The 24,350-nt window shown below is 45.9% G+C and overlaps 2 protein-coding genes across 2 annotated transcripts; both read right to left on the reverse strand.

Annotated features, from left to right (window-relative positions):
• Positions 1-1,489: 1,489 nt before the first annotated feature.
• Positions 1,490-3,287, reverse strand: AICDA (activation induced cytidine deaminase). Its single transcript, XM_066340297.1, has 4 exons — positions 3,078-3,287; positions 2,442-2,712; positions 2,149-2,264; positions 1,490-1,808 (listed from the first exon to the last, which is right to left on the reverse strand). The coding sequence occupies exons 1-4, from the start codon at positions 3,285-3,287 to the stop codon at positions 1,755-1,757; spliced, it is 651 nt and encodes a 216-aa protein (XP_066196394.1). The 3' UTR covers positions 1,490-1,754.
• Positions 3,288-16,358: 13,071 nt separating this feature from the next.
• MFAP5 (microfibril associated protein 5) lies at positions 16,359-20,244 on the reverse strand (the record flags this gene model as incomplete). Its single annotated transcript, XM_066340304.1, has 4 exons — positions 16,359-17,854; positions 18,442-18,515; positions 19,394-19,481; positions 20,187-20,244. Coding segments are annotated over 4 exons (339 nt in total), but the record flags the coding sequence as incomplete, so codon positions are not given.
• Between the last annotated feature and the right edge of the window lie 4,106 nt (positions 20,245-24,350).

Genomic DNA, 24,350 nt, shown 5'->3' on the forward strand with positions numbered 1-24,350 from the left:
TGTGCTCAGTTATGAGTCTTATGGGCACAATAGGCTGGCCATCAATGAAAGAAGCATCTCAAACAACTTCAGAGAATTTTGGTAGTATTTCTAAAGTACCCAAACAATTTATCTGCCATGACATGCTGGGTGACACTGTCAATAACTTCAAAGCTACAAGTAAAAGTATGAAGACAGTTTAATATTTCCAGGTTGTGCCTCCAGAAATCAGAAGAGATGACACCTCAATCCTGTGTTCAATTTACCTCCTTCACCCATCTGATACCAAAAAATGAAAAACCAGATGCTTGCTTGTAAGACCTTTATTTATATAAATAATATGCACCATATGAAACAAATATACAACACCATGCTTGCAAATTAATGCTTCGCAAAGGACTCTCATTGCTATTCCTGGTCAAAATTCCTCAAGCTGAGAGTGTCTCAGGAGTCTGAAATTGTAGGAAACTTGTGATGCACCTGGTTGTGAGCTCTCCTAGCAGGAGGAGGCCCTGTGGGAGCAAGGCTCTCTGCTATCCTCCTGCAGCTGGCCTGGCACCAGAGAAGGTGTTCTGAGGAGCTTCCAGCCTTACCCAAAAAGAGGAACAGGATGGAGCAGAGAACTTGCAGCCATCATGAAGGAAATGACAGAGCACCCCCAGAGTATGGGACACACTTAGCCTTGTCAAAGCCTCAGGAGGTTAGATTGGAGAGGGCAACCCAGCTGTGATGGGAAGGTGGTGGTGAGCAGGCATGTACTGTAAACCCACATCTTCAGCTTGTAAAGGTTGTGTCCTCCAGATCAGGAGCTAATGGAGTCCCCTAGTGGAAGCAGAGTGACTGCCACGCAGGGGGATGGTTTGATTTTTGCCCCTATAGACGACATCTATTTACTGGCTAAAGAGATTTGCATGTGCCAGTGGTTTTTTTCTGGCCAGCTCTCTGTACAGCCACCAACTAGACATTGATGGCCATATTATGGGCAGTGAAAGGCTTGGAAAAACAGAAGACTGTGGGACTGTAAAGGTGCCTCCAGCAGAGGCAGTTGGCTGGGGAAGGAGTATATTGCATGTCCAGTCTAGAGGGAAATGCTCAGCGGATGAAGAGCACTCCACACAGTGAGAGCTGTGGTGCTCTGCACACAATCCACTTAGACAGACCTGCTGGCTTCAAGTGAGGTTTTCAAGCTGAGCTACGTGGGCTGTCAAGGACTCACTTCAACACCCTCGGCTGAGCATTCCAGTAACTGGCCAACTTTGCTGTACCACTTCAGTCGTGATGGTTTTCAACTTCCTATCAACACCCAGAAGGACAAATAAACCATTTCAAAGGGGAGGACACAGAGCAGCTGAGTGTAGTGCAGCTCTAAAAGCAAAAAAATGTGCTCCCTGAAGCCCTCAAAAAATGTGCAGGTCAGTGCAGTGCCAGTGAGAACACAGTCAAACCAACCTGGGCAAGGCTAAACCCAGAGCTCCATCATCTGGATTAGCTCTACAGGGACTGAGGGGAGGCAAATCACTCTCTGGCAATGTCACTGCAGTCCTGGCTATTCCCAGTTAGCAACGGATAAGGTGTGAGCCTGGGGAAGATGTCTTCACAATATCAGCCTAATTCTTCTTGGAAATAAAAATTAAGGATCGTCTTATCTCTAGACACAGGGCAGGAAGGAAGAGCGATGTAAGGAAGGAAGAAGAGAAAGATCTGTTGTAAGGGAGACAGTTGGAAATCAAAGAACAAGTGTTTGCGAAGTCTTCTGATTGCTGATGACTTTCACTTCAAAGTCCCAGAATTTTAAAAGCATCTCGTAAATCATCTACTTCATACAGCGGCTGCAGGACAAAATATAAATGGTAGGTCAGTTGTCAAGTGAGGAGGAACCCATGAATATGAGAAAGGAATGGCAGGAGACGGGATGAAACGTGGAAGAAGGGGAAGTGAATGAGGAGAGAAGAGGTGAAGAAAGTCGGGGGAAGAGTCATAAGGTATAAGGGGGAAGAGGCATAAGGGATAAGGGATAAGAGGCATAAGGGATAAGAAGGTGAAGTCACATGAGTGAATGAAATGGCAGATGGCAGGGATGAGGAGCAAGAGCAGAGAGGAATTGTAGTGAGGAAGAGAGGAATAAGCTGAGGAAGAGGCACTGGAAGAGGAAAGAGAATTGGCCCTTACCAGGAGGATTCGTCGAAGTTTCCTGGCAAGATGGACAGAGTTTTCATGCAGGCCTTCCCAGCCTTTGAATGTCTGTTCCCTGTTCTCCACAAATGTGTTCCAGCAGTAGAAAAAATCTGTGCAAGGTACAGGGGAGTTACAGGATGCTCAACAGGACACTGACCTCTCCTAGGATCACTAAATCATCACACTCGGCATCATCTCTGGCTCCTTGCCCTACTTTCTCCCTCTCTCCTGGCTCCTCCTAATGCCCCTTAGTTCTCCATCATCTCTTTCCTGCCTGCACAACTCACCTTTGAAGGTCATGATGGCGATTTGTGCCCCCGCCTTGTGCAGGCGCCGCAGCCCCTCGGGCTCTGCCTTGCGGTCCTCGCAGAAGTAGAGGCGTGCCATGAAAATGCGGAGGCTCAGGTTGGGGTAGGAGCGCAGGAAGTTGGCGATGTGCTGCGCGCAGTCGTAGCAGGGGCTCCAGGAGGTGAACCAGGTGATTCGGTAGCAGCGTCCCGGGTCCAGGTCCCAGGCTGCGATGTAGCGCAGGAAGAGCACCTCCACGTGGCAGCCCATCTTCGGGAAACGGGGAGAGACGGGCAAGGCGTGAGCGGGGTGTGAGAGGGGCAAGAGGGAGGGGTGGCGTGGGGAAAAAACCAGAGCGGGAGGCGTGTTCTTGGGTCAGCACACACGGGGAGGAGGCACGGTCGTTCTCAAGGGCTACAGAGAAGCGCAGGAGGGCACCGATGTGGAGGGATGCACAAACGGGATGAGTGGGAGCACAAAGCGCAGTTTTACTCGGAGACCGCATCCCTCAAACAGTGTGTGCCAGCACAGCGCCCAGGTGTCCCCGTGTTGCTGTCACAGCCCTCTGTTCCCTGCTGCCCCAGGCAAGCTGGAGCTGCAGGCACCTCAGAACAGCTGGCACGGCGTTCCCGTACCTGGTTGCGCAGGTATCCGAAGTCCAGGGAGCACGAGGTCGCGCTGTCCCGGCGCTTTACAACGTAGCAGAGGTAGGTTTCCCGCCGGCCCTTGGCCTTGCGCAGGTTCCTGAAGTTGTAGAGGAAGAGCCTCCTTTGCATGAGGATGCTGCAGGAGAAGACAAAGAGAGAATTTACATTAGCCCCACTCTGCAGCCAGCAGTTTACCATTGTCTCTAATGAGGGCTCAGCACCAAAAATATCCTCTTCACACATCCAAGCCTCTCGGTGTGAGAAGAGTGTCAGTGATTTGCATGAAATGTTCTAGGGAAAGGATGCAGACGTGACTCTGGGGATAAAGCAGGTGACCTTGTGAGTGGAAATGGTGTGTGAATTAATAGTGATTAGTCAAACAGCAACTATGGCTGGGCAGAGTGTGAAAATATCTGAAAATATCCAGAACATGGACACAAATGAGGAAGAAGGATGAAGGCATCTGAGAAGACCTGTGAAGATGGAGAGGGTGGGGAGTTCAGTCATCAAGAGATGTTATTTTTGCTATATGAAACCCTGAAAATCCACTGGGACAAGGGATGGGTCGAATTAGAATCTCTCCAGAGAAGACTGGAAGGAATGTCTTCCAAGCACTGCCTGAAAGAAGAGCAGAGTTGAAAGTGTGCAGGACTAGGGAGAAATGCCATCCAGTAGCTGGTGGAATATATAAAGGGTAGGCATGCTGACACCTCTCCAGACTCAAGTACCATTTCCACAGCAGCAGACAGACATCAGGACTGGCACGGGCCTGCTCCCGTGCCCAGGGATCCTGCTGGGGAGAGGCAGCAGGAGCACAGGGAGGGTGTTAGGTAGTCATGAGCCGTATCTAACAGCCTCCCTGCCAAGTGGAGGGACACAGGCAGCTGGGTTCGTTGAGGTGAGATACTCACCTCCCCCGCAGCAATGCAAAACAGAAGTGAATAGGTTAAAAATAATCACGTCCTTTGTCATCTTTTCCCACTCTTAGGCTGATGTTCAGCACAAAGATGGGGTAAGTTTAAAAGATACTGAGTTGGGTTTTCCGGAGGATCTCCAGTGAAGTGTAGAAAAGGGGAATTCGGGTTTCTTAGGAATTTAAATCTGAGAGTCTAGGCACATATATACACCCTTCATCTCTTCACCAAAAAGCTTGAGTGCTGCAGAGCACTTAATTACCAGCTAACAGGGATCCTCTCTGATCCTCCAGGATCTTCTGTGCCTTGTGTACACTGACACATGGCCACTGCATCACAGGTACTCGTTCATACAGTCATGCACACCCTCTTGCCTTTTGCTACCTAGTGACTGCTTTGAAGTTGTGTGGCACTCCCTACTGCTCCTCACCTGCATCAGACATTCTCCCTCAGGCACCTTGGCTCCCCTGATTATCCCACAGACAGGCAAACGACTCTTTTCTGCCCTGTCTCCCTCAGCCTGCAGTGCAAAAATACCTGTCCTGCTCCCACAGAAAGAGGAAGCACACACGTTCCCTGTTGTGCCATGCTTTACGCAGACAGGCTCCTGCAGAAGCACATCACATGCGAGAATGTCTTCGGCTAGAAGAAAGTCCATAGAGAAGACTGCACACACTCAGGAGGGTGGAGCATCCCCATTAAGTATTTCATTAAGCCAAACAACAGCCTGAGGTGATACCTGGAGGTCTGTCCTGTAAGCACTGGTGCAGTTCTACTCTGTGGGGCTTGCAGGTTGTGTCAGGAGCAGAGCACTAGCTGATCCCTCCGCATTTTGTCACCCCTTTCTCTGGCTGTTCATGTTGTGTGCATGTTTCCCATACTGGATGTTCTTCATCATCTACCTCACACTTAGAGCTGACTCACTTCCTACCACCTTAGATTCACCCTATTTCCCTGTCTTTGTACAAACACAAATGAACACCTATGTATGTTCCTAATACACACACAGAGGTACACATATTGGTCTCCTCATAAAATTATCAACCTGTGGTTCACCACAGGTTTCTAGATGTGTTATTGCAGGGATATGGAAAAGATTGTGCCCGATAACAGAGATGCTGGAGAGGGGATCTGTTCTGTGGTGACAGATCCTCAGATTGTCCAGAAGGGATAACCCAGGAAATTGCACAAGTGTGATAGGCCAGAGGCTTGCAAAGCACTTACCTGGGGTGTGCCACAACTGCAGAAAACAGAGCAGAGGCACTGTGCAAAAGGCAATTGCTTGCAGAAGAAACATATAAGCCAGGTGAAAAACAATTACAATTATGTTGGTGTTTCATTAAAACCCATATGGGAAAATGTTTTCATTGCATCAAAAACATCAGGGAAAACAGACTTTCCTTTTTTTTTTTTTTTTTTTTTTAAGTTTTGGGCAAAACCATTTGCTTTCAAGATGTTTCTGATTCTTCTTCTTCTTCTAATTGTCCCTTTTCTCATCTCATTCCATTTTTCTCTGTTCAATGTTTTGCTGGTGCAGAGTAGCATGTGGATGCAAATAAGAGTGAAGAACAAGAAATGACCCCAAACCACAGAAAAATAAAATTACGATCACTTAGATTATTTTTCAGTTTCAGAACAAATTGAAGACAATTTGAATCACAGAAGATATTTGTTCAACTAGAAATGTTCATTAACATCAATTCTTTTTCTCCCTTTCCTCTGGAGTACACCATCCCAGGTTTTTTTTTTCCCAGGAAAGGCTTCAGAATATGGCTGCTGCACACAAAATAATGAATGAACAGATGTTGTGTGGAGCAACTGAGCAGATGTCAGGTTAGGTGTAAACTGCTGGATACACAGGCAACTCCTATGGCTATAGCATAGCTCAAGGGAAAGCAGCAAGGACACAGGAGCAGTGATTATACCTGGGCACTGGAGAAACAGCCTGAACAGAGATCTTCTCCTCAAGATTCATGAAATCAGAGTGAAGCTCCCTGAGTGTGTGCATAGTATGCAGTTGTGGAGAGTAATTAGTCATAATAAGCTCACAGAGTAATTGCAGTGCAAGTAGAGGACTGAGGTGCTTAAGCAGCAGATAGCATCTGACTGTTCATCCTTCTGTTATCATCCTTTGTTTCTAGAAAAGAAAAACAATGAAAGGAACAGAAAATAGCCACAAGAAAGAAATGACAGAAAGGGCGAAGAGTACAGGTGGCAGACAGTCAAAGAGAAAGAACAACAGAGACACAGAGATGCAAGCTGCAAGAGCAGGAGAGGCAGGGAGTTAGACCAATTAGTCAGATTGGGAAAAGGGAAAGGGATGGTCAAGACCAAAGGGAAAGCAAGTTAATTGTGACAGAAAGACTCTCATATGAGCAAGAAACCAGAGGCACTCATTTTACCTGTCCATGACTCCCAGGGTCTCTGTCAGGCGATGGGATTACAGGGAGGTTATCTCGCAGACTCTGTCAGTGCAGCCCTCTGACCTGATGTACAGAAATGCGGACTGGCCTGTGTCCCCTCCCCATTCACCCCTATCTATTCCCTGCTGGCTTTCATCGGGGTGTGGTTGAGGGAGGAGTTAGAAGGGTCTCTGGAGCTGCAGGAGCTGAAGAGAAAAGTGTTGAGATGCAAAGGGGCATCAGTTCTGAAAGATGCTCAGCACCCATTGGTCACCACCCCCCCTGCACTGCCTACTGGCCCCCCTGCCTGCAAAATTATTCTGAAATAATATCAATAGCATAACAAGGCAGGAAACATTGTCTAGTGGTTAGAGGGGGACTTGAGAGCTTGTGTACCACTAGTGTGAATGTGGGCAAAACCACACCATGCCTCCAGGCTTCACATCACACAGCTGTGCAGGGACGGTGGTGACCCTGTCCTGCTCCAGCACAGGCAGCTCTGTGCAGCAACCTGGAGCCACCCCGCTGGAAGGAGCTCAGGGAACACCAAATGTTGGGCAGACTTTCCCTGCTCTTCTGTGACCCCCTGAAAAGCCTGGCAGTTGCATGGAGCAGCACCGAAGCTGAAGATGAGAGGGAAAGGGCCCCAGCCCCCCGGGTTCGGTGGAGAGAGGCTGGCCTCAAGTTGGCACCTGAACATTTCCACGGTGTCTGAGCCCTGTCAACACACCAGGAGTGGTGGCAGACCTGCATCGCAAAGCTGTGCACAAGGCACCAGTGGGGGGTGACTCTGGGCCTGATCCTGCTGTTCCAGGTGGTGCTGGCACCAGCATTGAGCTCTGCTGGTGGCAGAGTGGCAGTCAGGACCCCCTGACTGAGCTCTGCGCTGTCACAGCCAGGCTGGCACTCAGGCTGCACACACTTTGCTCTGCCAGCACTGCTCTGGGCTGGCCAGGCTCTGCTCCTGCCCTGGCACCCATCCCCTCTGCAGGGCTGAAGGGCAGCCCAGGGATGGGGCAGTGCCTTGGGCTGCGCACAGAGGAGGCAGCCAGGGGACATTCTGCTCCGTTTCTGCCTCAAGTGGCGCATGGCTGAGAAGCACGGGTTTTGTTTACCTCATGCTAGGGTAGTTCTTCGTTTTTTCTCTGCTTGATTAACTTTCTTTATTAATTTTACTGGTTTTCAGAATGCTAAGGCTTTGCGAAACCAGTATATGCAAAAACATGCAAAGGAGAGATGAGTTGCCAGAACAGAGCCAACTCTCTAGCCCAGCACTTGGGGAGGACTTGTTTTTGAGAGCAGAGAGCATGGCATACTTCAGGAAAAGGAGAAGCACGCCTGCAAGGTCCAGGCATTGGGCTGTCCAGCTCCTGAGGGAAATGCCAGGGTAGGACTATTGCTCAATGAACACACATTTTGGCAGCTGCATTGGTCTCAAGAGCTGTGGCAATTATCCTCCTTGAGGATCTGGCTCCTAGTGTTTGACCAAAGCTAGAAGAGACTAAAATCCTTGAGAATCCCTGTCCTACTTAACAGAATCTAAGAGAACACTCTGGGTAATGAAATAGCTGTCCCCTTTCAGCCTTTACTCTAGTAGCACCTTGTGACCAATCTTGTAAGTCAGACCAACACATCACACTTTAATACTAGATTTTCTTTAAATAATTCAAAGAAGACATTTGTTACACAGGATATCAAAAAAAAAAGAGAAAAGCAAAAAAAAAAAGCAAAACACTCTGGGAAATCTGCTTCTTAGAGATCATAACTGTTTGTGTTTCAGTTAATAAATCCAACTATATTTACCTTTATTCTTGTGCTGGTTCTCAACTTTCATAGCAAAAAGATTGCAAAAAATTTTATATAAATTTTTCTACTTTGAAAGGAGTCAAGAAATATCTCCATGGCCAGCCTGGTCTTCCCCATAAATTTAATTGGTGCAAAATTATTTTCTCAAAGGTTTTACATGTCAAGTCTCATAAAACATATAACTAGATCCTTTCTCAGGTTCTGCCCGCAAGTGGAATTCGTCCTTCCATATTTAAGCCATGCTCTTTCCCTTAAATGTTGAGAGTTTCTTTGCTCTCCAGAGAGATAAAAAAGAAGGAATGGATGAATAAACAGATGAACTATAATTAATGGCAAGGCTCTCAAGTCTAAACATTGCTGTAGGCTTTCTAATGTCCTTCATTTAGACTGGTAACCTCCCTCACATGTGAGGTGCAAGGGCATAAAGTCAGTGCTAGATATTCTCTGCCTCTGTCTCTAATCCCCAGAGCAGAAACATTCTGGTGTGGATGTGTTTGAGTATCTTGTAGCAAGTCTGGGGACCTTCAGTCCCTTTTAAGAGGGACCTTCAGTTCCTATGCAGTTCTGCCTGAAACTGGAGCTGTGGTCTCTTGCCACAGCAAGATTTTGCTCATTAGCAGATGTCATCCCCGCTCTGGGTAAAAAAAAATAGTAAATAATATAAAAATAGTAACTAGAAAACCGTGGAAAGGTCACTGATCCCTGATCTGATTGCTTGTCCAGCTTTTTCCCTGGTTGAAAATTGCCAAATCTGTGTCAAGGATATGCTGGGAGCTAATACACAAGGACACATGCCGACCATTTCAGTTTTCTGTCCTTTCTGCTCAATGAAAACCCATTTGAAGAGGGACCTGAAGATGGGAGAGGGAAATACTGAAGATATCTCCATCAGTGTTTCTGATCAAAGCCCGGGTCAGTTAAAGGCTGGTGGGGAAGGCTGGAGAGGGTCCCTGTGCTGCTGTATTTGGAGTGTTATCTAGCAAAAGACACTTCTCCAGCTTTTTGGGATCATGGAAGAATGTTTCAGCATCCCTTCAGGTTTCTTATGCTCAGGGCTTAAATTTTAATTTTGGAGTGAGAACAGAGAAATAACTGCTGGCTCCAGAGCAGTGGTCAGGTGTAAGTTGGGGTGAGAGGAAGCATGCCACCATTACTTTTATGAAAGATGCAGAAAGCAAATCACCAAGAAATTAGACAGCAAAAATACAGTGAATAATTTAAATTATCCAGCCCCAAAGCAGAGAAGTTGCTTGTTTAGTCAACAGGAAGTCATGTGTTGGTGCATGCCATTATAAATATATATTTATTTTTTCCATTCACCCTTTGCTCAGAAATCGCCTTTTGAAAGTAGCGCCTCTATCCCCAGTTGGTTGGTTTGACACTGAACACAAGAAACACAGACACCTGCTTCCCCTGGCCTCAAGAGAAAACCTCAAACAGAAAAACTTTCTCTGCTCCACAAGTGCTGATGCACCCCAGCCACTGACTTGCACAGAGACCCTGAGCAGGGGAATGGTGGAGCTCCCTGCACTTAGGAACTGGCAAATAAATGAGCTATTATGCTCCTTTATTATAAGCACATAGAACATGCTCCCTTAATATGAGCACATCCTAAACGTGAGACTATATATCAAAATGCTTATTTATTACACACACACACACACATTGCACTGCCTTCAGTCCATAAAGATTCGTCACCCAATTTAGGATGACCCAGGCCCAACACAAAAGTAGTGCACTTGCTCAGACACCTCTGCCAGACACACCACTCCCATGACTCCAGTCCTGCTTGCAAAAAACCCCTCCACAGTAGATGTAGAGCAGTTTGCTCTTAGGACATGGGGCAGAGAGCCTTGTCCCTAGAGCTGCCAGCCCATCTTGTGATGCAGCTGTGGATGCCATGCCTGGGGAGGAGGTTTCAGCAGCTGCATTACCAAAGCAGTGATTTTTGCGGAATATGCAGCACCACAGAGATGTATAAAAGTTGTGAGGATGTCTGTGAGGTCTGCTTGGGGTGGACTTCACCAGAGAGGCATGGTTGTGGTGGTGAGGTTTGCAAAGGCAAAGCTAAAGCACTGTGGGGTGAATGTCACGGAGGCTGCATTTAAATTAGACAAGAGCAGGGATCCCAGGTTATGAGAGGGAAGAGGGAAGTAAAAAAGGCAGGAGTTCAGGATGTGTGGGAGGGTGGATTTACAAAACTTGCATTGCTGCATTGCTGCAGGATTGTCAGTGATGCCACTGATGCAGAATTGAAGGCATCTGGTTGCCGGGTGTGCACTAAGGTTATACGTTATTGTGTGTTCTACTTGTAATTCAGCTTTCCAGGCTTGCACTGAAAAATCTTTACCTGGAGACCTGACCTGCAGTTTATTTTTGTTTCACTGTTGAGCTTGTTTTGGTGCTGGGGGATGAGGCAAATTAGGGTGAAACTATTGAATTGAGTATACATATTTTAACCGCAGCCCTGTGAGTGTTCTCATTCCTGCCCTGCAGCTCTCTGCCAGCTCAGCCTGGGGCTCCTTACAGGAACTAATAATCCTTAATTCTGGCCCTGTAAGCCTACAATTATTTTCTCTCTCTGCCTGTGTTAGTACCCTCCACCGTGTCTCTAGGCTGCAGCACTTCCAGCCCTTGCTGCCAGAGACTGACACCTGCTGGGATCATCAGGAAAGGGGCAAGATTGGGTTGAGGAGCTTGAGACCTAGTGAACGGCTTCCCCATCATGGATGCAGATAAGAAATGTGACCAAAACCCACATACTTAGGCGAAATGTCCTCTAGTGTGTTCTCTGGCTTGAGGCCGTGACATGATTGGGACCTTATCTCATTAACGCTAAGAGAAACAGACTCTGTGATGAGAGCAGAACATGCCCTCCCCATGCTGAGAACTGGGGGTAAAGTACCTGCCAGAGCTGCTTCCACCCTGCTGCTTCCCATTGCAGTGCCTGCAGCCTCAGCCTCAGCATGCCCTGCTCATCTCACTTGGCTCCTGACTATGTGCTGACCTGGAGAACACCCTCTGTGTGCTCAGGGAGCTGCAGGCTCTGTTCCAGTGTTACTCCATTCTCCCACAACTCAGCTCCCTGGTCTGGTGCCCCACAGCCTGCTTCAGATCACATCTTCCCCCTCCTCAATGGAAGTCACTAACTCCATGTCTCTGCAATCATCTGCAAGCCACAGGGAGAAACTCGGTTTTGCACTGCAGTTTTTCACAATGAGGCTCACCTTCTAGCTGTGGTTATGGTTTTGCAAACCAGTGCTGCCTGTGATTAGCTCGTGTTTGTGCAGTGCTGCAGCTCTTGCTACCTAGTGCAAAAAGAGCTTGCACCTGGGGCCTGGGTGGTAAATCCTGATTTTAGCTTCCCTGTTGTCTTTGGAGAAGTGTTTCGTTGGCGAGACTGAGAAAGAAGTCTTGGGAGTTCAGTAAAAAAATTGCGTGTTGGATGTTCCTTGGTTGTCAGTTGTGTGCTGAGAACCTTGCAGTCGTATAAGGTTTCCTTGTCTGGAAGTCCTCATGAGCATCTCTTGATCTTGTACTCACATACACAATCAGAAATTTCCTTTTGCCCAGTCTGTGCTCAACGTGGGGACACCAGGTCCACTCCTCTCTTCTGTCACTTTTGTGCAGGTACAGGTAAGGCACAGGCAAATTTACCTAAGGGTGGATAGCTTGGTCCCATTCCAATTTGGAAAATGGGAAACAAGGCCAGAAATGCTTTGAGATTGGAGAAGCAAAAATCTACTGTGAAGCAGTGCCCCTGGGGACTCTCAGGGAACAGAAATGGTGAAGAGGTTTCCAGAGACTACAAAGCGTTCAGACGCCTTTCCTAAGCTGAACAAATGAGCGACTACAAAGAGAGCAGCTGATGGACAATGGAGCCAAAAAAGACTCTGTGTGATGACAGTGCTGGGCTCAAGCAGAGCTGATGAGAAAATCACTGGTCATCACAGCATGGAGAGTCTCAGGAGCAACTACACTCACACTCCACCAGGCAGAAAAGAAATGCTTTTGAAGGTGCCAAGAAGGCAGCAAAGGCCAAGACCCACCTCAACTGGCACTGCCAAGGAGCCTGGATAAGCTCTGGCTGTGAAGAAAGTCCCAAGGAAAGCCAAGATGCTGGCAGCCAGAATGGCTATGGAGTAGCTACAGAATATGAAAACTGACAGACCAAAATAGGCAAAGATCCAGCTACAGGCAAAACAGTGAAACCCAAGGCTACCAAACCCAAGGCAGAGAAATTGAAAGTGACCTCAGGGTGAGAAGGTGGTGCACAAGAAGTAGATGCTGTGTGAGCATAGAAAAAGTGGCCCGCTGCAGGGACACAGACTGCAAATCCTTTAATTGAACCACTGATTTTATGTCGTGTTTTGCATTTTTTAACACAATTTCCCCAAAGGAAGAGAATGGACTTCAATAATTTTAATGTCTTGTTTTGCTATTCAACTTGTACTTTGTATTAATTAAAAGTTTCTTCTTGTTATTTGCTTCAGTTGTCTGCAGCTATATTGTAGGGGAGACAGAGTTTGCTCAGAGATGCACAGCAAAAAGAACAGAGGCAATAAAGGAATTTATGATCTGACAGCGGGAAACTATTCTCAATCTTAAGTGTGGTGCAATATTAGAATAAGTTGTGGATTCTCCATCCCCTGCTGTTGTCAAATTCACTTGGACAAGGCTCTGAGCAATCTGAGCAGCTTTGAAGTTAGCTCGGCATGCTGGCTTTCAATGTAAGTTCATCCGTGATCTTAACTGGAAACATATACTATCTCAATGTCCACATTTATTTAAAAAATTGCACAGCTTAACCTGTATTCATTCTTATATTTAAGCAGATGAGATCTGACATGACTTATTAATTAGACACATTGAATTACATATGCTTCTCTATTATACCTTTTTGCTAATTTGTGACCAGCTGTATTTGTGTAGGAATTGCAGTCTTAGTAAAATGCCCCAAACTACATTCTGATAGATATTTTATTCATGAAATGAATTAAATGTTTTTCACAATTCACTTAGTAAATATACTTCAGCATACTAGCAACAAGCACATACTGTTTGCATTTTAATTGATATAATTAGTATTATTGAACATGTTTTTATTTTTAGAAATGATTTACACTGATAGCAAAAGTAGACAATCAAATATCTTTGTGGTATTTCTCACACATTTTTAAATAACTTTTTTAATGGACTAAAATCCAGCTCTCTATTTTGTGGGAGTTTATACCAACTTGCTGAATTACAGGGGCTACGGATGGCAGGGAACAGAGAGAAGAAAGCAATATGCTAAAGATCAGAAAGCAGGGGGTGAAGAGATTCAGAACTGGAATTCAGATTTCCTCTGTCCCCAGGTCAGGGAGCTGTTCACAGCTGGACAAATGTACACTGCCAAACAATGTCACCATGTGGTGTCTGGGGTCAATACTACTGGATGGTGTACTTCAACACACCTCTGGGAATAAAAACACCTGAACAACTGAAAAGAATAAATTAAAGCTAAAATCCCTTTTGGTTTCAACCCAGCTGTTCTTTGTCTAGGAGAGATGCTCTTTTTGGGTGGGTGGCGAGGACCAGTCCCCTCTGTGAAGAACAAGCCCACATGGCAGCCAGCGGTACATCCTTGAGGGATTCTTCTGAGCTGAGATGCCCGATGTCAATGCTCTGTTCACACTCTGAGTTCTTGTGGACAAGATTCAAGCAACAAGTTTCAGGAGCTTCTTCTAGGTGACATGTCCGCTGCCTCTGACAGCCTTCCCATTCTTGTTAGCTCCACATGCCCAGCAGTGAGGCACTGCTTCAAACTGGGGAGAAGACATTGGAGCACTGGCTTTAAGCAGCAGCCTTCAAGCTGGTCACAGCCCTGAAGAGCTGTGCCAGCAAAAGGAGAAGGAACAGCCATTGTGTGGGAAATGACCACAGGGCATCTAACTCCCGCTCCAGGTCAGGAGAGATTATGAAAATCAGCCACAAATGCAGAATCATGCTTCTAAAACCAGAGCTCTGTCAGCTTTCTTTGTGGCTAGCCCAACTGCATGAGCAGCACACCTACCTGGAGGCATATTTAAAAACCACTTCCCTGGCTTGCAAGAGAAAGTGATGTCCAGATATGGTAATTCAGGTTGGAGTAGCAGGGGAAATAAATCTGTGTAAGGGGCAAGTGCTAATGAAGTGTGGGCCGACTCTAGTGTAAGGGAAAAGGAAAGGAAAAAAATAAGCTGAATTACAAACAGTTGATGGCATATGTAGTACTTGGCTCACACAGCCAGGGGGAAGTGCCAGTACAGGAGCACTGCAAAGGCTGGGTTTATGAGACAGAGCAGGGTCTGGTCCTGTAGCTGGGAGTAGTATGTCCAGTCACTGGGGATGAGGCTGTATCCATTACGGCAGTCCGAGATCAGGACATCGCAGCTTCAGCCGGGAAGGGGCATGGAGGAGAGGCTGTGCAAAAACCTGCATTGTCTGGTTTAGTCCTGGAGATCTGTGGGGCACTCTCAGAGGCAGCTTAATGGCAATTTGGCCCACAGCCACTTTTGTTCTAGAAATACCATCTAAATGCAGACTTGACTGCTTGCACATGAAGACACTGCTCAGACTCCCCCACATCTTAGTGCTTGATCTTTTCAACCAAAATATGATGTACAGTCAATGCCTGATGAAACTATGAAAAAGTCAGAAAATCAATGATAAAGAAATTTTCCTAATCCTTTTGACCCAGATGTGTAATTTTTAATGTAGTCTCTCAGTTATTCTCATTATTGAGTTAAATGGTTGTAGCGAACAAGTTCTTCTCTGCTTATGTGATATTTATTACAGCTTTTCTCTTATTTCAGTCATCTTGCCATTTTATTAGGAGATGTTAATTCTCCACCAGAAAGTCATGGCACGTACACAGTGAAAAGATGTGTCCTCAGCACAAATTCCATGGGCTGGGAGGAGTTATCCCTTTGTTCAGCAGCTACCAATTGTCAGGAAAACCTAGCAGAGCTATCCACGGTAAAAAAAAAAAAAAAAAAAAAAAAAGGCAGAGAAAATGTTATGTTTCTCTAGAAAAAAGAAGTTCCCAGGAAGACTTATGATTCAGGAGTGAAAGGAGGGTGACAGAGGTCTAGGCTAGCAGGGAGTAAAAGGTTCCAATGATAGATTCAATCTGGAATCAAGTCTCCCCACAAATCTGGAGGAAATACAGCAAGAGACAAATAAACTCAAACGCCTGAAAGTTGCCAAGAATAACAGGAAATAATTTTTCTTTTAATATGGATTATATAGACTTTAGCATTAAAACAGTGTTCTCCTAGACAGGAGCACCTCTTCCTGTCCCTGCTGAAAGCAAGCAACAGAAAGGCTTCTAACCACTTCCCAACCTGTATGAAAGCTAAATTTCTATATGCTGTACAGTAGCTATGTTACCCAGTTATGTATCTATAGCGATGTATATTCACCTCTAAATACAGAGTGCAGACTTGACCTAGTCCAGTTTCCAAGATCTCACATCCCATGTCCATCCTACCTTCCTCCACACAGGCAATTTTCACAGGTATCCCAGCATGGAAACCAGTGGCTGCCAGTGGCTTGAATGTCTTTGAGATCAGGCTGTCAGTACTCTCCTCTCTACAGAAATATGCACCCTCTCAGTACAAAGAAATCCCTCCCTCATTCCTAGTCTCATGAGCCTGGAGTACTCAAGAGGAGCATCATCCTCTGAGTAGCAGTACAGTGCTCCTGGATGTAGGGCAAAATTCTAGTCACTGCATGATTTGGAATTCTTTCTCCTCTATACTGGATTAACATAGAGAGATTTAGCCCATCCAGGGCTAATTTTGACCTCAAATGGAATCTGTCTGCACAGGGTGTCTTCTCCTACACAGAGTGTAACCAGCTTCTTGCTGCAAACAGCAGAAATGCAGGTCCTGGTGAGATGGTCCTACACTACTGATTTTGCTCTTTTTCTGAGATGTCTGCCTCTGTGCAGCAAACTGTCCCTCTTACTGTGTGACCCTGGCTCTGTGCAACAGGACAGTGCTCCTGCAAAACTGAATGGTCTCTGTTCAGCAGAAGAGTTTATTATGTGAGGGGAGTGAATGCCAAATCTAGCAAATTGGCTTTCAGTTACTTGGGAGATCCTGGAGACAGAGTCTTGCTGATCCACAGAATTGTGCCACTAAGAGTCACATGGAGTGATTAATACAATTCAGACTGTTCTTCCCCACTTACCCTACCCAGTCTCATCATGAAAACTGCCCATATCTCTGGAAATGTTCTCCATATATCTAGAAAACAAAGTCCTTGAGCAAACCAGACATCCAGTGCTTCCACAGTGAATTCTTCTGCCCAGGCTGGTCTGTATAAGCACTTACACTTGCAGGTATGTTTACCCTCCCCATCAGCACCTGGATCTGTGCAGGTCAGCACAGTCAGAGATTCTGCAGGAAAATCCCAGGTCCCAGATAAACAGCAATCCCAGATAATGATTCTGGTACCCCATTTGATTCCAATTTGCAACTCCTTCCTGCTTTGTGCAGGAGCTTCCAGGTTAGGAGGTAGGAACTCAACTGAAGACTGAAAGCAGGCACAGCAACTGGAGAGTGTGGAGGTAGCCAGACCAAGACAAGACACCAAGACAATTCATTGCAAAGTCTCAGTAATGTCAGGTCACACAGGTTCTTCATGGGCTTTCTTGAGCTTAGGAGTGAAGGCAGCTGTAATTACTGTTCCCTGGAACCTGCCTGGAATGGGCATCAAGAAGTGTCTTCAGTGGGAAGGGAGGGACAAGAACAGGGGAGAGGAGGAGTAGAAGAGGCAGCACTCTGATCCAACATAATTTTCTTGAGAAAAATATAATGCCATAATAAACACAGAATTTTTTCCTTTGGTAGCAGATGTGTATGAGGGAGGCAATGGGCTTGAGACAAAAACTTCCCAGAGGTAGTTATAAATGATCTGTTGCCACCCAGGGACAATGAAGTCTGCCTTGGATTTAGGACAGCTCATCTCCCAGTTCTGTCACTTCCCTGAGGCCAGCAGACACAAGGAGGAGAATGTGCTAACACACTCAGCGGCTCGGGAGAACTGGAGAGGCTCAAGCTGACCAAGAAATCTAGGGCAGGAGTCCTAGGGCATGAAGGTGAGATGAGATGCAGCTTAGGGCATCTGTGCCATTGGGGGGAACTTCATCCTGCCCCCATTTCTGTCTCTCTCTAGGGGCAAAGCAAGAGAAGGCGCAGCACATTTATAAGGACCTCTGGGAAATGAGCAGCTCACAGCCTGCCAGGCAGAGTGTGAGAGAAAAGAGGGGAGAATCCCATATCCTCAGCAATAGATTATAAAGATGACAACAGCTGCCATGACAGACTAGCAGAGAGGGTACCCTGTGCACTGCAGCACCTGAAGAAGAGGATGTAGAAGAAGGCACAGAAGCAAGGAAGTGATGGGGGAATCACAAACAAGAAGCACTTGTCTTGGACTGTAGGTGGTGCATGATGACTTCTCTCTCTTCCCTTTCCTCTTCTCCTGTAGGTAGCTCACAGAGCATCAGGCCTGCGCTGCTGCTCCAGGAGCTGTCTGCAAGGGAGAGGCAGGGGCTGCCCGGATCGGCGGAGACGTCGAGGAGGAAGGCCAGCCAGCTGGCGACAGATCTCATCTGAAGACAAACAGACACACACAGGTTGACAGATAATCAAAGCTGCCTTCAAATTCTTCACCAGCACAATAGCTAGAGGTACATCCTGCACTGCATCTACAGAAACTGTTGAAACTGCTGACTTCTCATAAACATGAGACAAGCAAAGCAAGTCCTTAGACTTTTTTGACTTTCCTTCTGGCTTTACGCATGTACATAACATATTAAAGCCACTTGTATTTTGCTGCAACAAAGATTGCATAAAAAAATCTAGACTGGATCTTGCTTCTATTCATGAACAGAAATACTGAGATTTACTCTTTAACCTCAAAGGAGTACAACTTTGAGTAAGGGTGTGTCTGGGACTACTGGACCATGATCAAGATCGAGGAATAGAGAGCTATCATATTTCTTGGTAGTACAATATCCACTTCCCAGTTTTTTTATCATGGCATGTATATTAGGTCCAAGATTGCATTGCATTAGAACTCCTTCAAAGTCCAGGGAAGACACTGCATGTGGATTAGGGTCTAAGCCAACTAGTTAGCTTGGGGAGTCTATCACAGGTCTGCAGCTATCCTTCTAGGCTAGCCTGTGATACCACTCACCTTGCATGACCTCATTCTCCTTGCAGATAATGCGAGTGCACACCTCCTTGTTTATTACATACATGCGACGCACACTGCGGGATCACCAGGATCAGCAGCAGAAGGCACAGGGACACAAAGAAACAAGAAAGGGATACAGGGAATAGACATGTTTATTCACTAGTGAGCAGGCAAATCCTAAATTTTTATTACTTCTTAGCTGAGAATAAAGCTGCTCAATAGCAAAGTAATCTTTGTAAAGAGTTCATGAAATCTTAGCATCATAGAAAGGCTTGGGTTGGAAGGGACCTTGAAGATCACCTAGTTCCAAACTCACTTCCATGGGCAGGAATGTCACCCACTGGATCAGGTTGCTCAAGACTCCACATTGAACCTCGCCTTGAACACTCCCAAAGATGGGGCATTGACAACTTCCTTGGGCAGCCTGTGCCAGTGCCTCACCACCCTCTGAGTAAAGAATTCCTTCCTGACATCAAATCTAAATCTCTCTTCTTTCAGTTTAAAACCATTCCCCTTTGTCTTATCACTATTTGCCCATGTAAAATGTTGCTCTCCCTCTGTTTTATAAGCCCTCTTTAGGTACTGGAGGCTGCAATGAGTTCTCCCTGGAGCCTTCTCTTCTTGAGGCTGAATAATCCCAGCTGTTTTAGCCTATCTCTGTAGGAGAGGTGTTCCATACCTCTGATGATTTTCATGGCCCTATAAATTACCAAATACTTTAATTATGGATTAAAATATGGGGCATATTACACCTCCTTAGTGCTGCACAGACTGTGGTCATTGTGTTGTTTAAAATAATTAACCTTAAAAGGACACTCTGAGGATAGGATTAATCTCACCCATAGGTTCCCAGAGAAAAACCTCTAGTCTTCAAAGGCAACAATTGCTGAACCAGATATACCATTTCTCAGCAGTTTTCAATTATTTTCTTAGGGGATTGCTGCTTTCTTACCTTGTAACACAGAGGTAGCTGATACATTGCTTCACTGGCTTGTGAACAGAGTACAGGCGTGTGCAAGGGAACTTTTCCTCACGACAGTCTGAGAACACACACACAGACACAGAGGTGCAATCCAGCATCATGGCCACGTGCACTCATTCAGGCACAGACATAACTTAATCACTAGATACAGTTCTCCAGGCTTCTAGGGAAGGAACTCCAGCCTCTTGTCACTTTCATGTGAGAGATGGGGTTGGTTTAGAGAAGAGGGAAATAGTGCCGACATTTGTGATCCCCTTGATTCGCAAGACAAGAGGAAGGGAAAGTTGAGCGAAACACAAACCAAGCCCACTGGACACCCAGAATACAAGAGGCACATGTTGTAAAGGGGACAGACCCATATAAACAAAATGTAATTTTCACTTGCATATTGAAGAGGTGTTTCTAATAGATGTGTAATTATCACATTTCAGGATACAAATCTAGTTCCTTTTTTTTCTGGACAATCAACTACAATGGATTTTCTTGCAAGTCATTCTGAAATGTCGTATCTTGGCCACTGACACAATATTGACCCATTGTATCTGGTCTGCTGATCTGCCAGCTCCTCCCTTCCCAGGCATGCCATCCAGGAGAAGGCTTCAGCTTCCACTACCATCATTCTCCAGTACTTCTAACTCAAGGAACAATTTAAAGCAATTTTCCAGGAGACAGAGTTCTGTGCCTAGATAGAACCTCTCTTGAGAAGTAACGGGTGGGTGAAAGTGGGTCTGGGAGTGGGTGCAGGCAGCAAACTTAAACAAACCTGATGAAGCCGTTGGTGTTTCACTGCCAGACTGAACTGGAAGACAGAGGGTAGCAAAGTTAGTTAGTTACCATGATTCCTTCCTAGAAATCAGCTTAATCAAAACAAATATCTGGAAAACTCTTTCTAGAGCCTTCCATTGTAACTTCTAATGTGGAAAAAGATTTCATTGTTACTGAAATGAAACCATAAGGTACAAATCCAATGTGAGTCTAGTGCCAGCTATGCAGTCAACAATGCTAAAAAGCATTACCACTACTGTTCAAAATTACACTGTAAGGACATTCTGACTTAAGAACTCAGGTACATTTCTTTAGCTGCTGTAATTACCCTTTATCGAGTCAAGAGGCGAAGGAGTTTGTGACTGCTCTTCATAAGGAACAGTGACACACACCTTTAAGAAACAATGTTGCAACACCACTGGTTCTTTATGACAAAAAGAGGGGTCAAAAGGGGACAAAAAGGGGTCAAAAAGAGGTTGATTTGTTATTCCTTCTAATAAAGTAACCCATCTGTACCACAGCAAACCAGCAAATTTCATAATTTACACAGTAATGAACTGGAAAGGAATTTAGACAACTGACTGCCAGGTGTAAGCTCTTATGAGCAATTGCAGAGGACTTCTGCTCAGGTGCCATAGTGTTAGCCAGAAACACAGACAAAACACGTGTGTTAAAGAGAATGAATCTTTTGGGTGTGGGGCTTAGGGGCAGTCAGAGAAGGCAGGATTCCAGGTGTGCAAGGGACTGCGTGAGGAGAGGGAAGGAGGGTCCACAACATGTGGCTGCAAACTGAGAATAAACCCAGAATAAACTTCCTCCTTCCCAAGAGGAAGAAGTGCAGGTGGTGTGACAGCTGCACGTGGAAAAAGAGATGTACTGAAAGATCTTAATTCGAGCTTCTTTCCTCCTTCCATTGTTCTGCTGATGGCTTACCAGTCCTGACTAGTAGCGATCTCACATCTGGTTCATAGCCAATGCTGATTGTGGTGTTATTATCTGATTATCAGTCAGAGTAACTGCAGGCTTTCCCTGCAAATATGCTGGGTGTGCTAGAGCTGATAGGATGTTGCAGAGCAAAGATGGGTCCCAATGGCACATCCTTTGTGAAGAGTTTTGCTTGATCCCTCAACAGTAAGCATTTTGAAGCCCAAGTTTGCTGTAAAGGCTTCACTTTTAGTCTTTTACCCTTTAGATGTAGGTCAGTCACCACCAGTTTGGTCTGGACACTGAGTCCTACTCTCCTACAGACTGTTAGGCCTCATACATTGAGCACAAGTTGTTTTTGCCTCCCATCCCAACCACTAAGATCACAGATCCTGTAGATACAACACTGTGCTTCCACTTTCCTCTTCCAGTGTTGTCTCCTGGCAGTCTGACCCACAACAAATACTGCAGCTAGTTGATGGGCAGAGTGAGGTGAGAGGACAAGCTGTGGAGCTGATATTCTAGACAACAAGACACCACTCTTAGATAAGTTTCCATACAGTCAGACCACATTCCCCAGAAACAGCCACGCACAGCTGTCTCTCTCTGAACCACAGCATCAACCACATGTTCTTCCTCTCCCTGCCCTGCCTGGTCTTCACCACCTCGGAGGGATGTGTTTGAGAGACTGCTCCAGCAGAGAGGGAGAAACCATCCCAAAGGCCAGTGGTGACAGATTTGAACTCAGAGTGGGGTTGGAGAAAGTGGGGAGCCTCCTTCTGGAGCATCTCTTTTCCTCCATTGGCCATTGTGGCAATTGCCTACAGTCCCACCAGCTCTGTGTCCTCCTGAGGTCATCTCCACTCTCTAAGGTCATACACTGTGTGCTCTAAGTGCTTATCTTCCAAGTCCTCCATCTACCCTTCCCTTTGCAGACATTTTGCTGCCCCCCTGTGACACAGCTGCAAAGCACGGTGGGGCAGCCAGTAGTGAAAGAACAGAATTTCCACTTCCCTGCTCCAACAATGCCCAGGGTTTGCTTTACTACTTTCAGGGGCATTTTGGCACCTCTGTCTCCTGAGAACTGAAGCACATCTGCTACCTGTCAGCGGACACACATACACCACCTGTGTCCCAGTTTGAGCCTGTCCAATTTCTCACCCTCCTCATTTAGTCTCTTTGTTCCTGCCACCTTCTCTGGGAGCTAAGGATGTATGAGCATTGAATTTCATGGACTCCTGCAGTGGAAACATCTTTAGGGAGCCCTGGTACATTATGTGAGATTGGCATTTCCTTGGAGAACAGACAATTAAGTCACCCTAAATTCATCTCCCTGTGTGGAGCACAGAAAGGACTCCCAGATAGCCATAAGTGCTGGAAGAACGGCTGCTGCACATCAAAAGTGGGATGAGGCGTTTCTGGGCATAATGGATAATTTCTGCTTCTGTGTAGGCAGGAGTGGCAAAAAGGGAAAAAGAAGCATGAAGATACCAAGAGATTGGAGCTTACCAGAGGTGCTTTCGGGGTTATCTCCACCTGGAAAAGAGAATGTCCTTGAAAAAGTTTGTCTTTACTTTATGGTCCCTTACACAGCCAGCCAGAGCCAGCTTGAATTAACTCTCCTGCCATTATAGGCTCATGAGAGTGGGATCCAATCCAGCAAATACATAATCAAACATGGTACCCCCAACCCTCTACTATCCACTCCCCTTTCTGGTGACTGGCCTGAGACTAGATTTCTTAGTGCATATATTGTATCAACCCTCAGTGAATTGTGGATGCATATTTTGACTTCTCAGATATGGCCACTGTTGGCATCTTGATGGGAAAGAAAGACTTCGAAATGAAGGTGCTGAGGGCTCTTGCAGCACTAGGACAGACAGCTGAGGCACCTATGGCAGAGAAGGAGGGAGGCAAGTCCAAAACCTAGCCTTGACTGCAGAAATTCATCAGTGGATGAGTATCTCTGAAAAGCAACTGATGGCAAAGCTGTGGTAGAGAGGTAAAGCATGAAGGAAAGGATGCTTGGAGGACATGTTTTGGGCTGGATTCTGAATAGTTTTCTGGGAAGCTCCAGATATTACACATGATGGGACCATAGCTGAGAGATGTCTGCAGACTTAGCCAGGGGCTTCAGGTCTGAAAAAAAGGCAAGCCTTTGTGGTCCTTTTGGGTGCTGAAGCGTGATGTAAATGTACATTCATTTTACCTTACCATGCGGCAAAAATGAATTAAGGTCTAGAGGGATAAAGCAATTCACCCCCAACGACACAGCCAGTAAGAAGATCAGTCAATACCCTTTCCCAGTGGCCTCACTACTAAAGCACTATGCCACTTGTGCACCATTTTCCCTAGGATATTTCTGAGCAGCAGTAGAGTTCCCCAAGCATCTCGTGGTCGAAGATTTACAGCTTTTCTGGATCTCCCACAACCTTTGACTGTGACCATAACTTTATACCCTTCAGGTAAGTGTTCAGGACCCCTGCACTAAAGAATTATTTGTAAAGAGCATGTGACACTTAGCAGGTTGTCTTGGAGAGCTTGTTTAATTTTCACTGAAAGATAAGCTCACAATGTCATAGGCAAGGAAACAAAGAACAATATTTTCTACTAAATAGGCTGTAACTCCCCAGGAAAACTAGGTCACATGAGCAATCTTTGGCACATTAACGTGCCTGTAATACTTACGATTTGCATTTTCCAGTTCTTGCCCATTGACCATCCATGGAAACCAGTCTGCAAGAGAAGAAAAGAGGGCCATGAAAAAGACAGATTTTTATAGTGTGCAGGCTTTGTGAAATTTTACTGTTTATCTATTCAGGAGACACTACTGCCCTCTACTGAAGGGAGAAATGCTTAAACTCAGCCTCCACTGCTGGCTGCATTTGTTGTTTAAAGGCTCACGAATACAGCGGGTCCTGATCCTATCCCTGCTGCTTCCATCAGGGTCAATGCCTAGGCACAGGGACAAGTTAGTAAATACCTCCAGATCTGCTACCAGACTTTGCTCTTCTGAAACATCTTTTGACACATTTTGAAAAAAAAAAAAAAAAAAAAAAAAAAATCATGTGGTCTCCCTGCTCTGGAGGCTGAGCAAAATCCCTATCTCTTGTTTTATGAAAGAGGAAACTGAGTAATGGAAATTATTCACTTGGGGACATGGATTGAGTCATTAGTACAGTAAAAAGCAGACTGCAGGTTTTGTAGCTCCTTAGGCAAATCACCCAGCCTGGGTAAG

This window comes from Sylvia atricapilla, chromosome 2 (assembly GCF_009819655.1).
Source record: "Sylvia atricapilla isolate bSylAtr1 chromosome 2, bSylAtr1.pri, whole genome shotgun sequence".
NCBI classification, from domain to species: Eukaryota; Metazoa; Chordata; class Aves; order Passeriformes; family Sylviidae; genus Sylvia; species Sylvia atricapilla.

Bases quoted from the DNA above. Each gene is read 5' to 3' on its own strand.
- AICDA (XM_066340297.1), bottom strand. From the start codon at position 3,287: ATGGTAAACTGCTGGCTGCAGAGTGGGGCTAATGTAAATTCTCTCTTT. The intron at 2,713-3,077 runs GTACGGGAACGC...CGTTTCCCGAAG, and splicing joins TCGGATACCTGCGCAACCAG to ATGGGCTGCCACGTGGAGGT. The intron at 1,809-2,148 runs GTAAGGGCCAAT...TTTGTCCTGCAG, and splicing joins AACTTCGACGAATCCTCCTG to CCGCTGTATGAAGTAGATGA.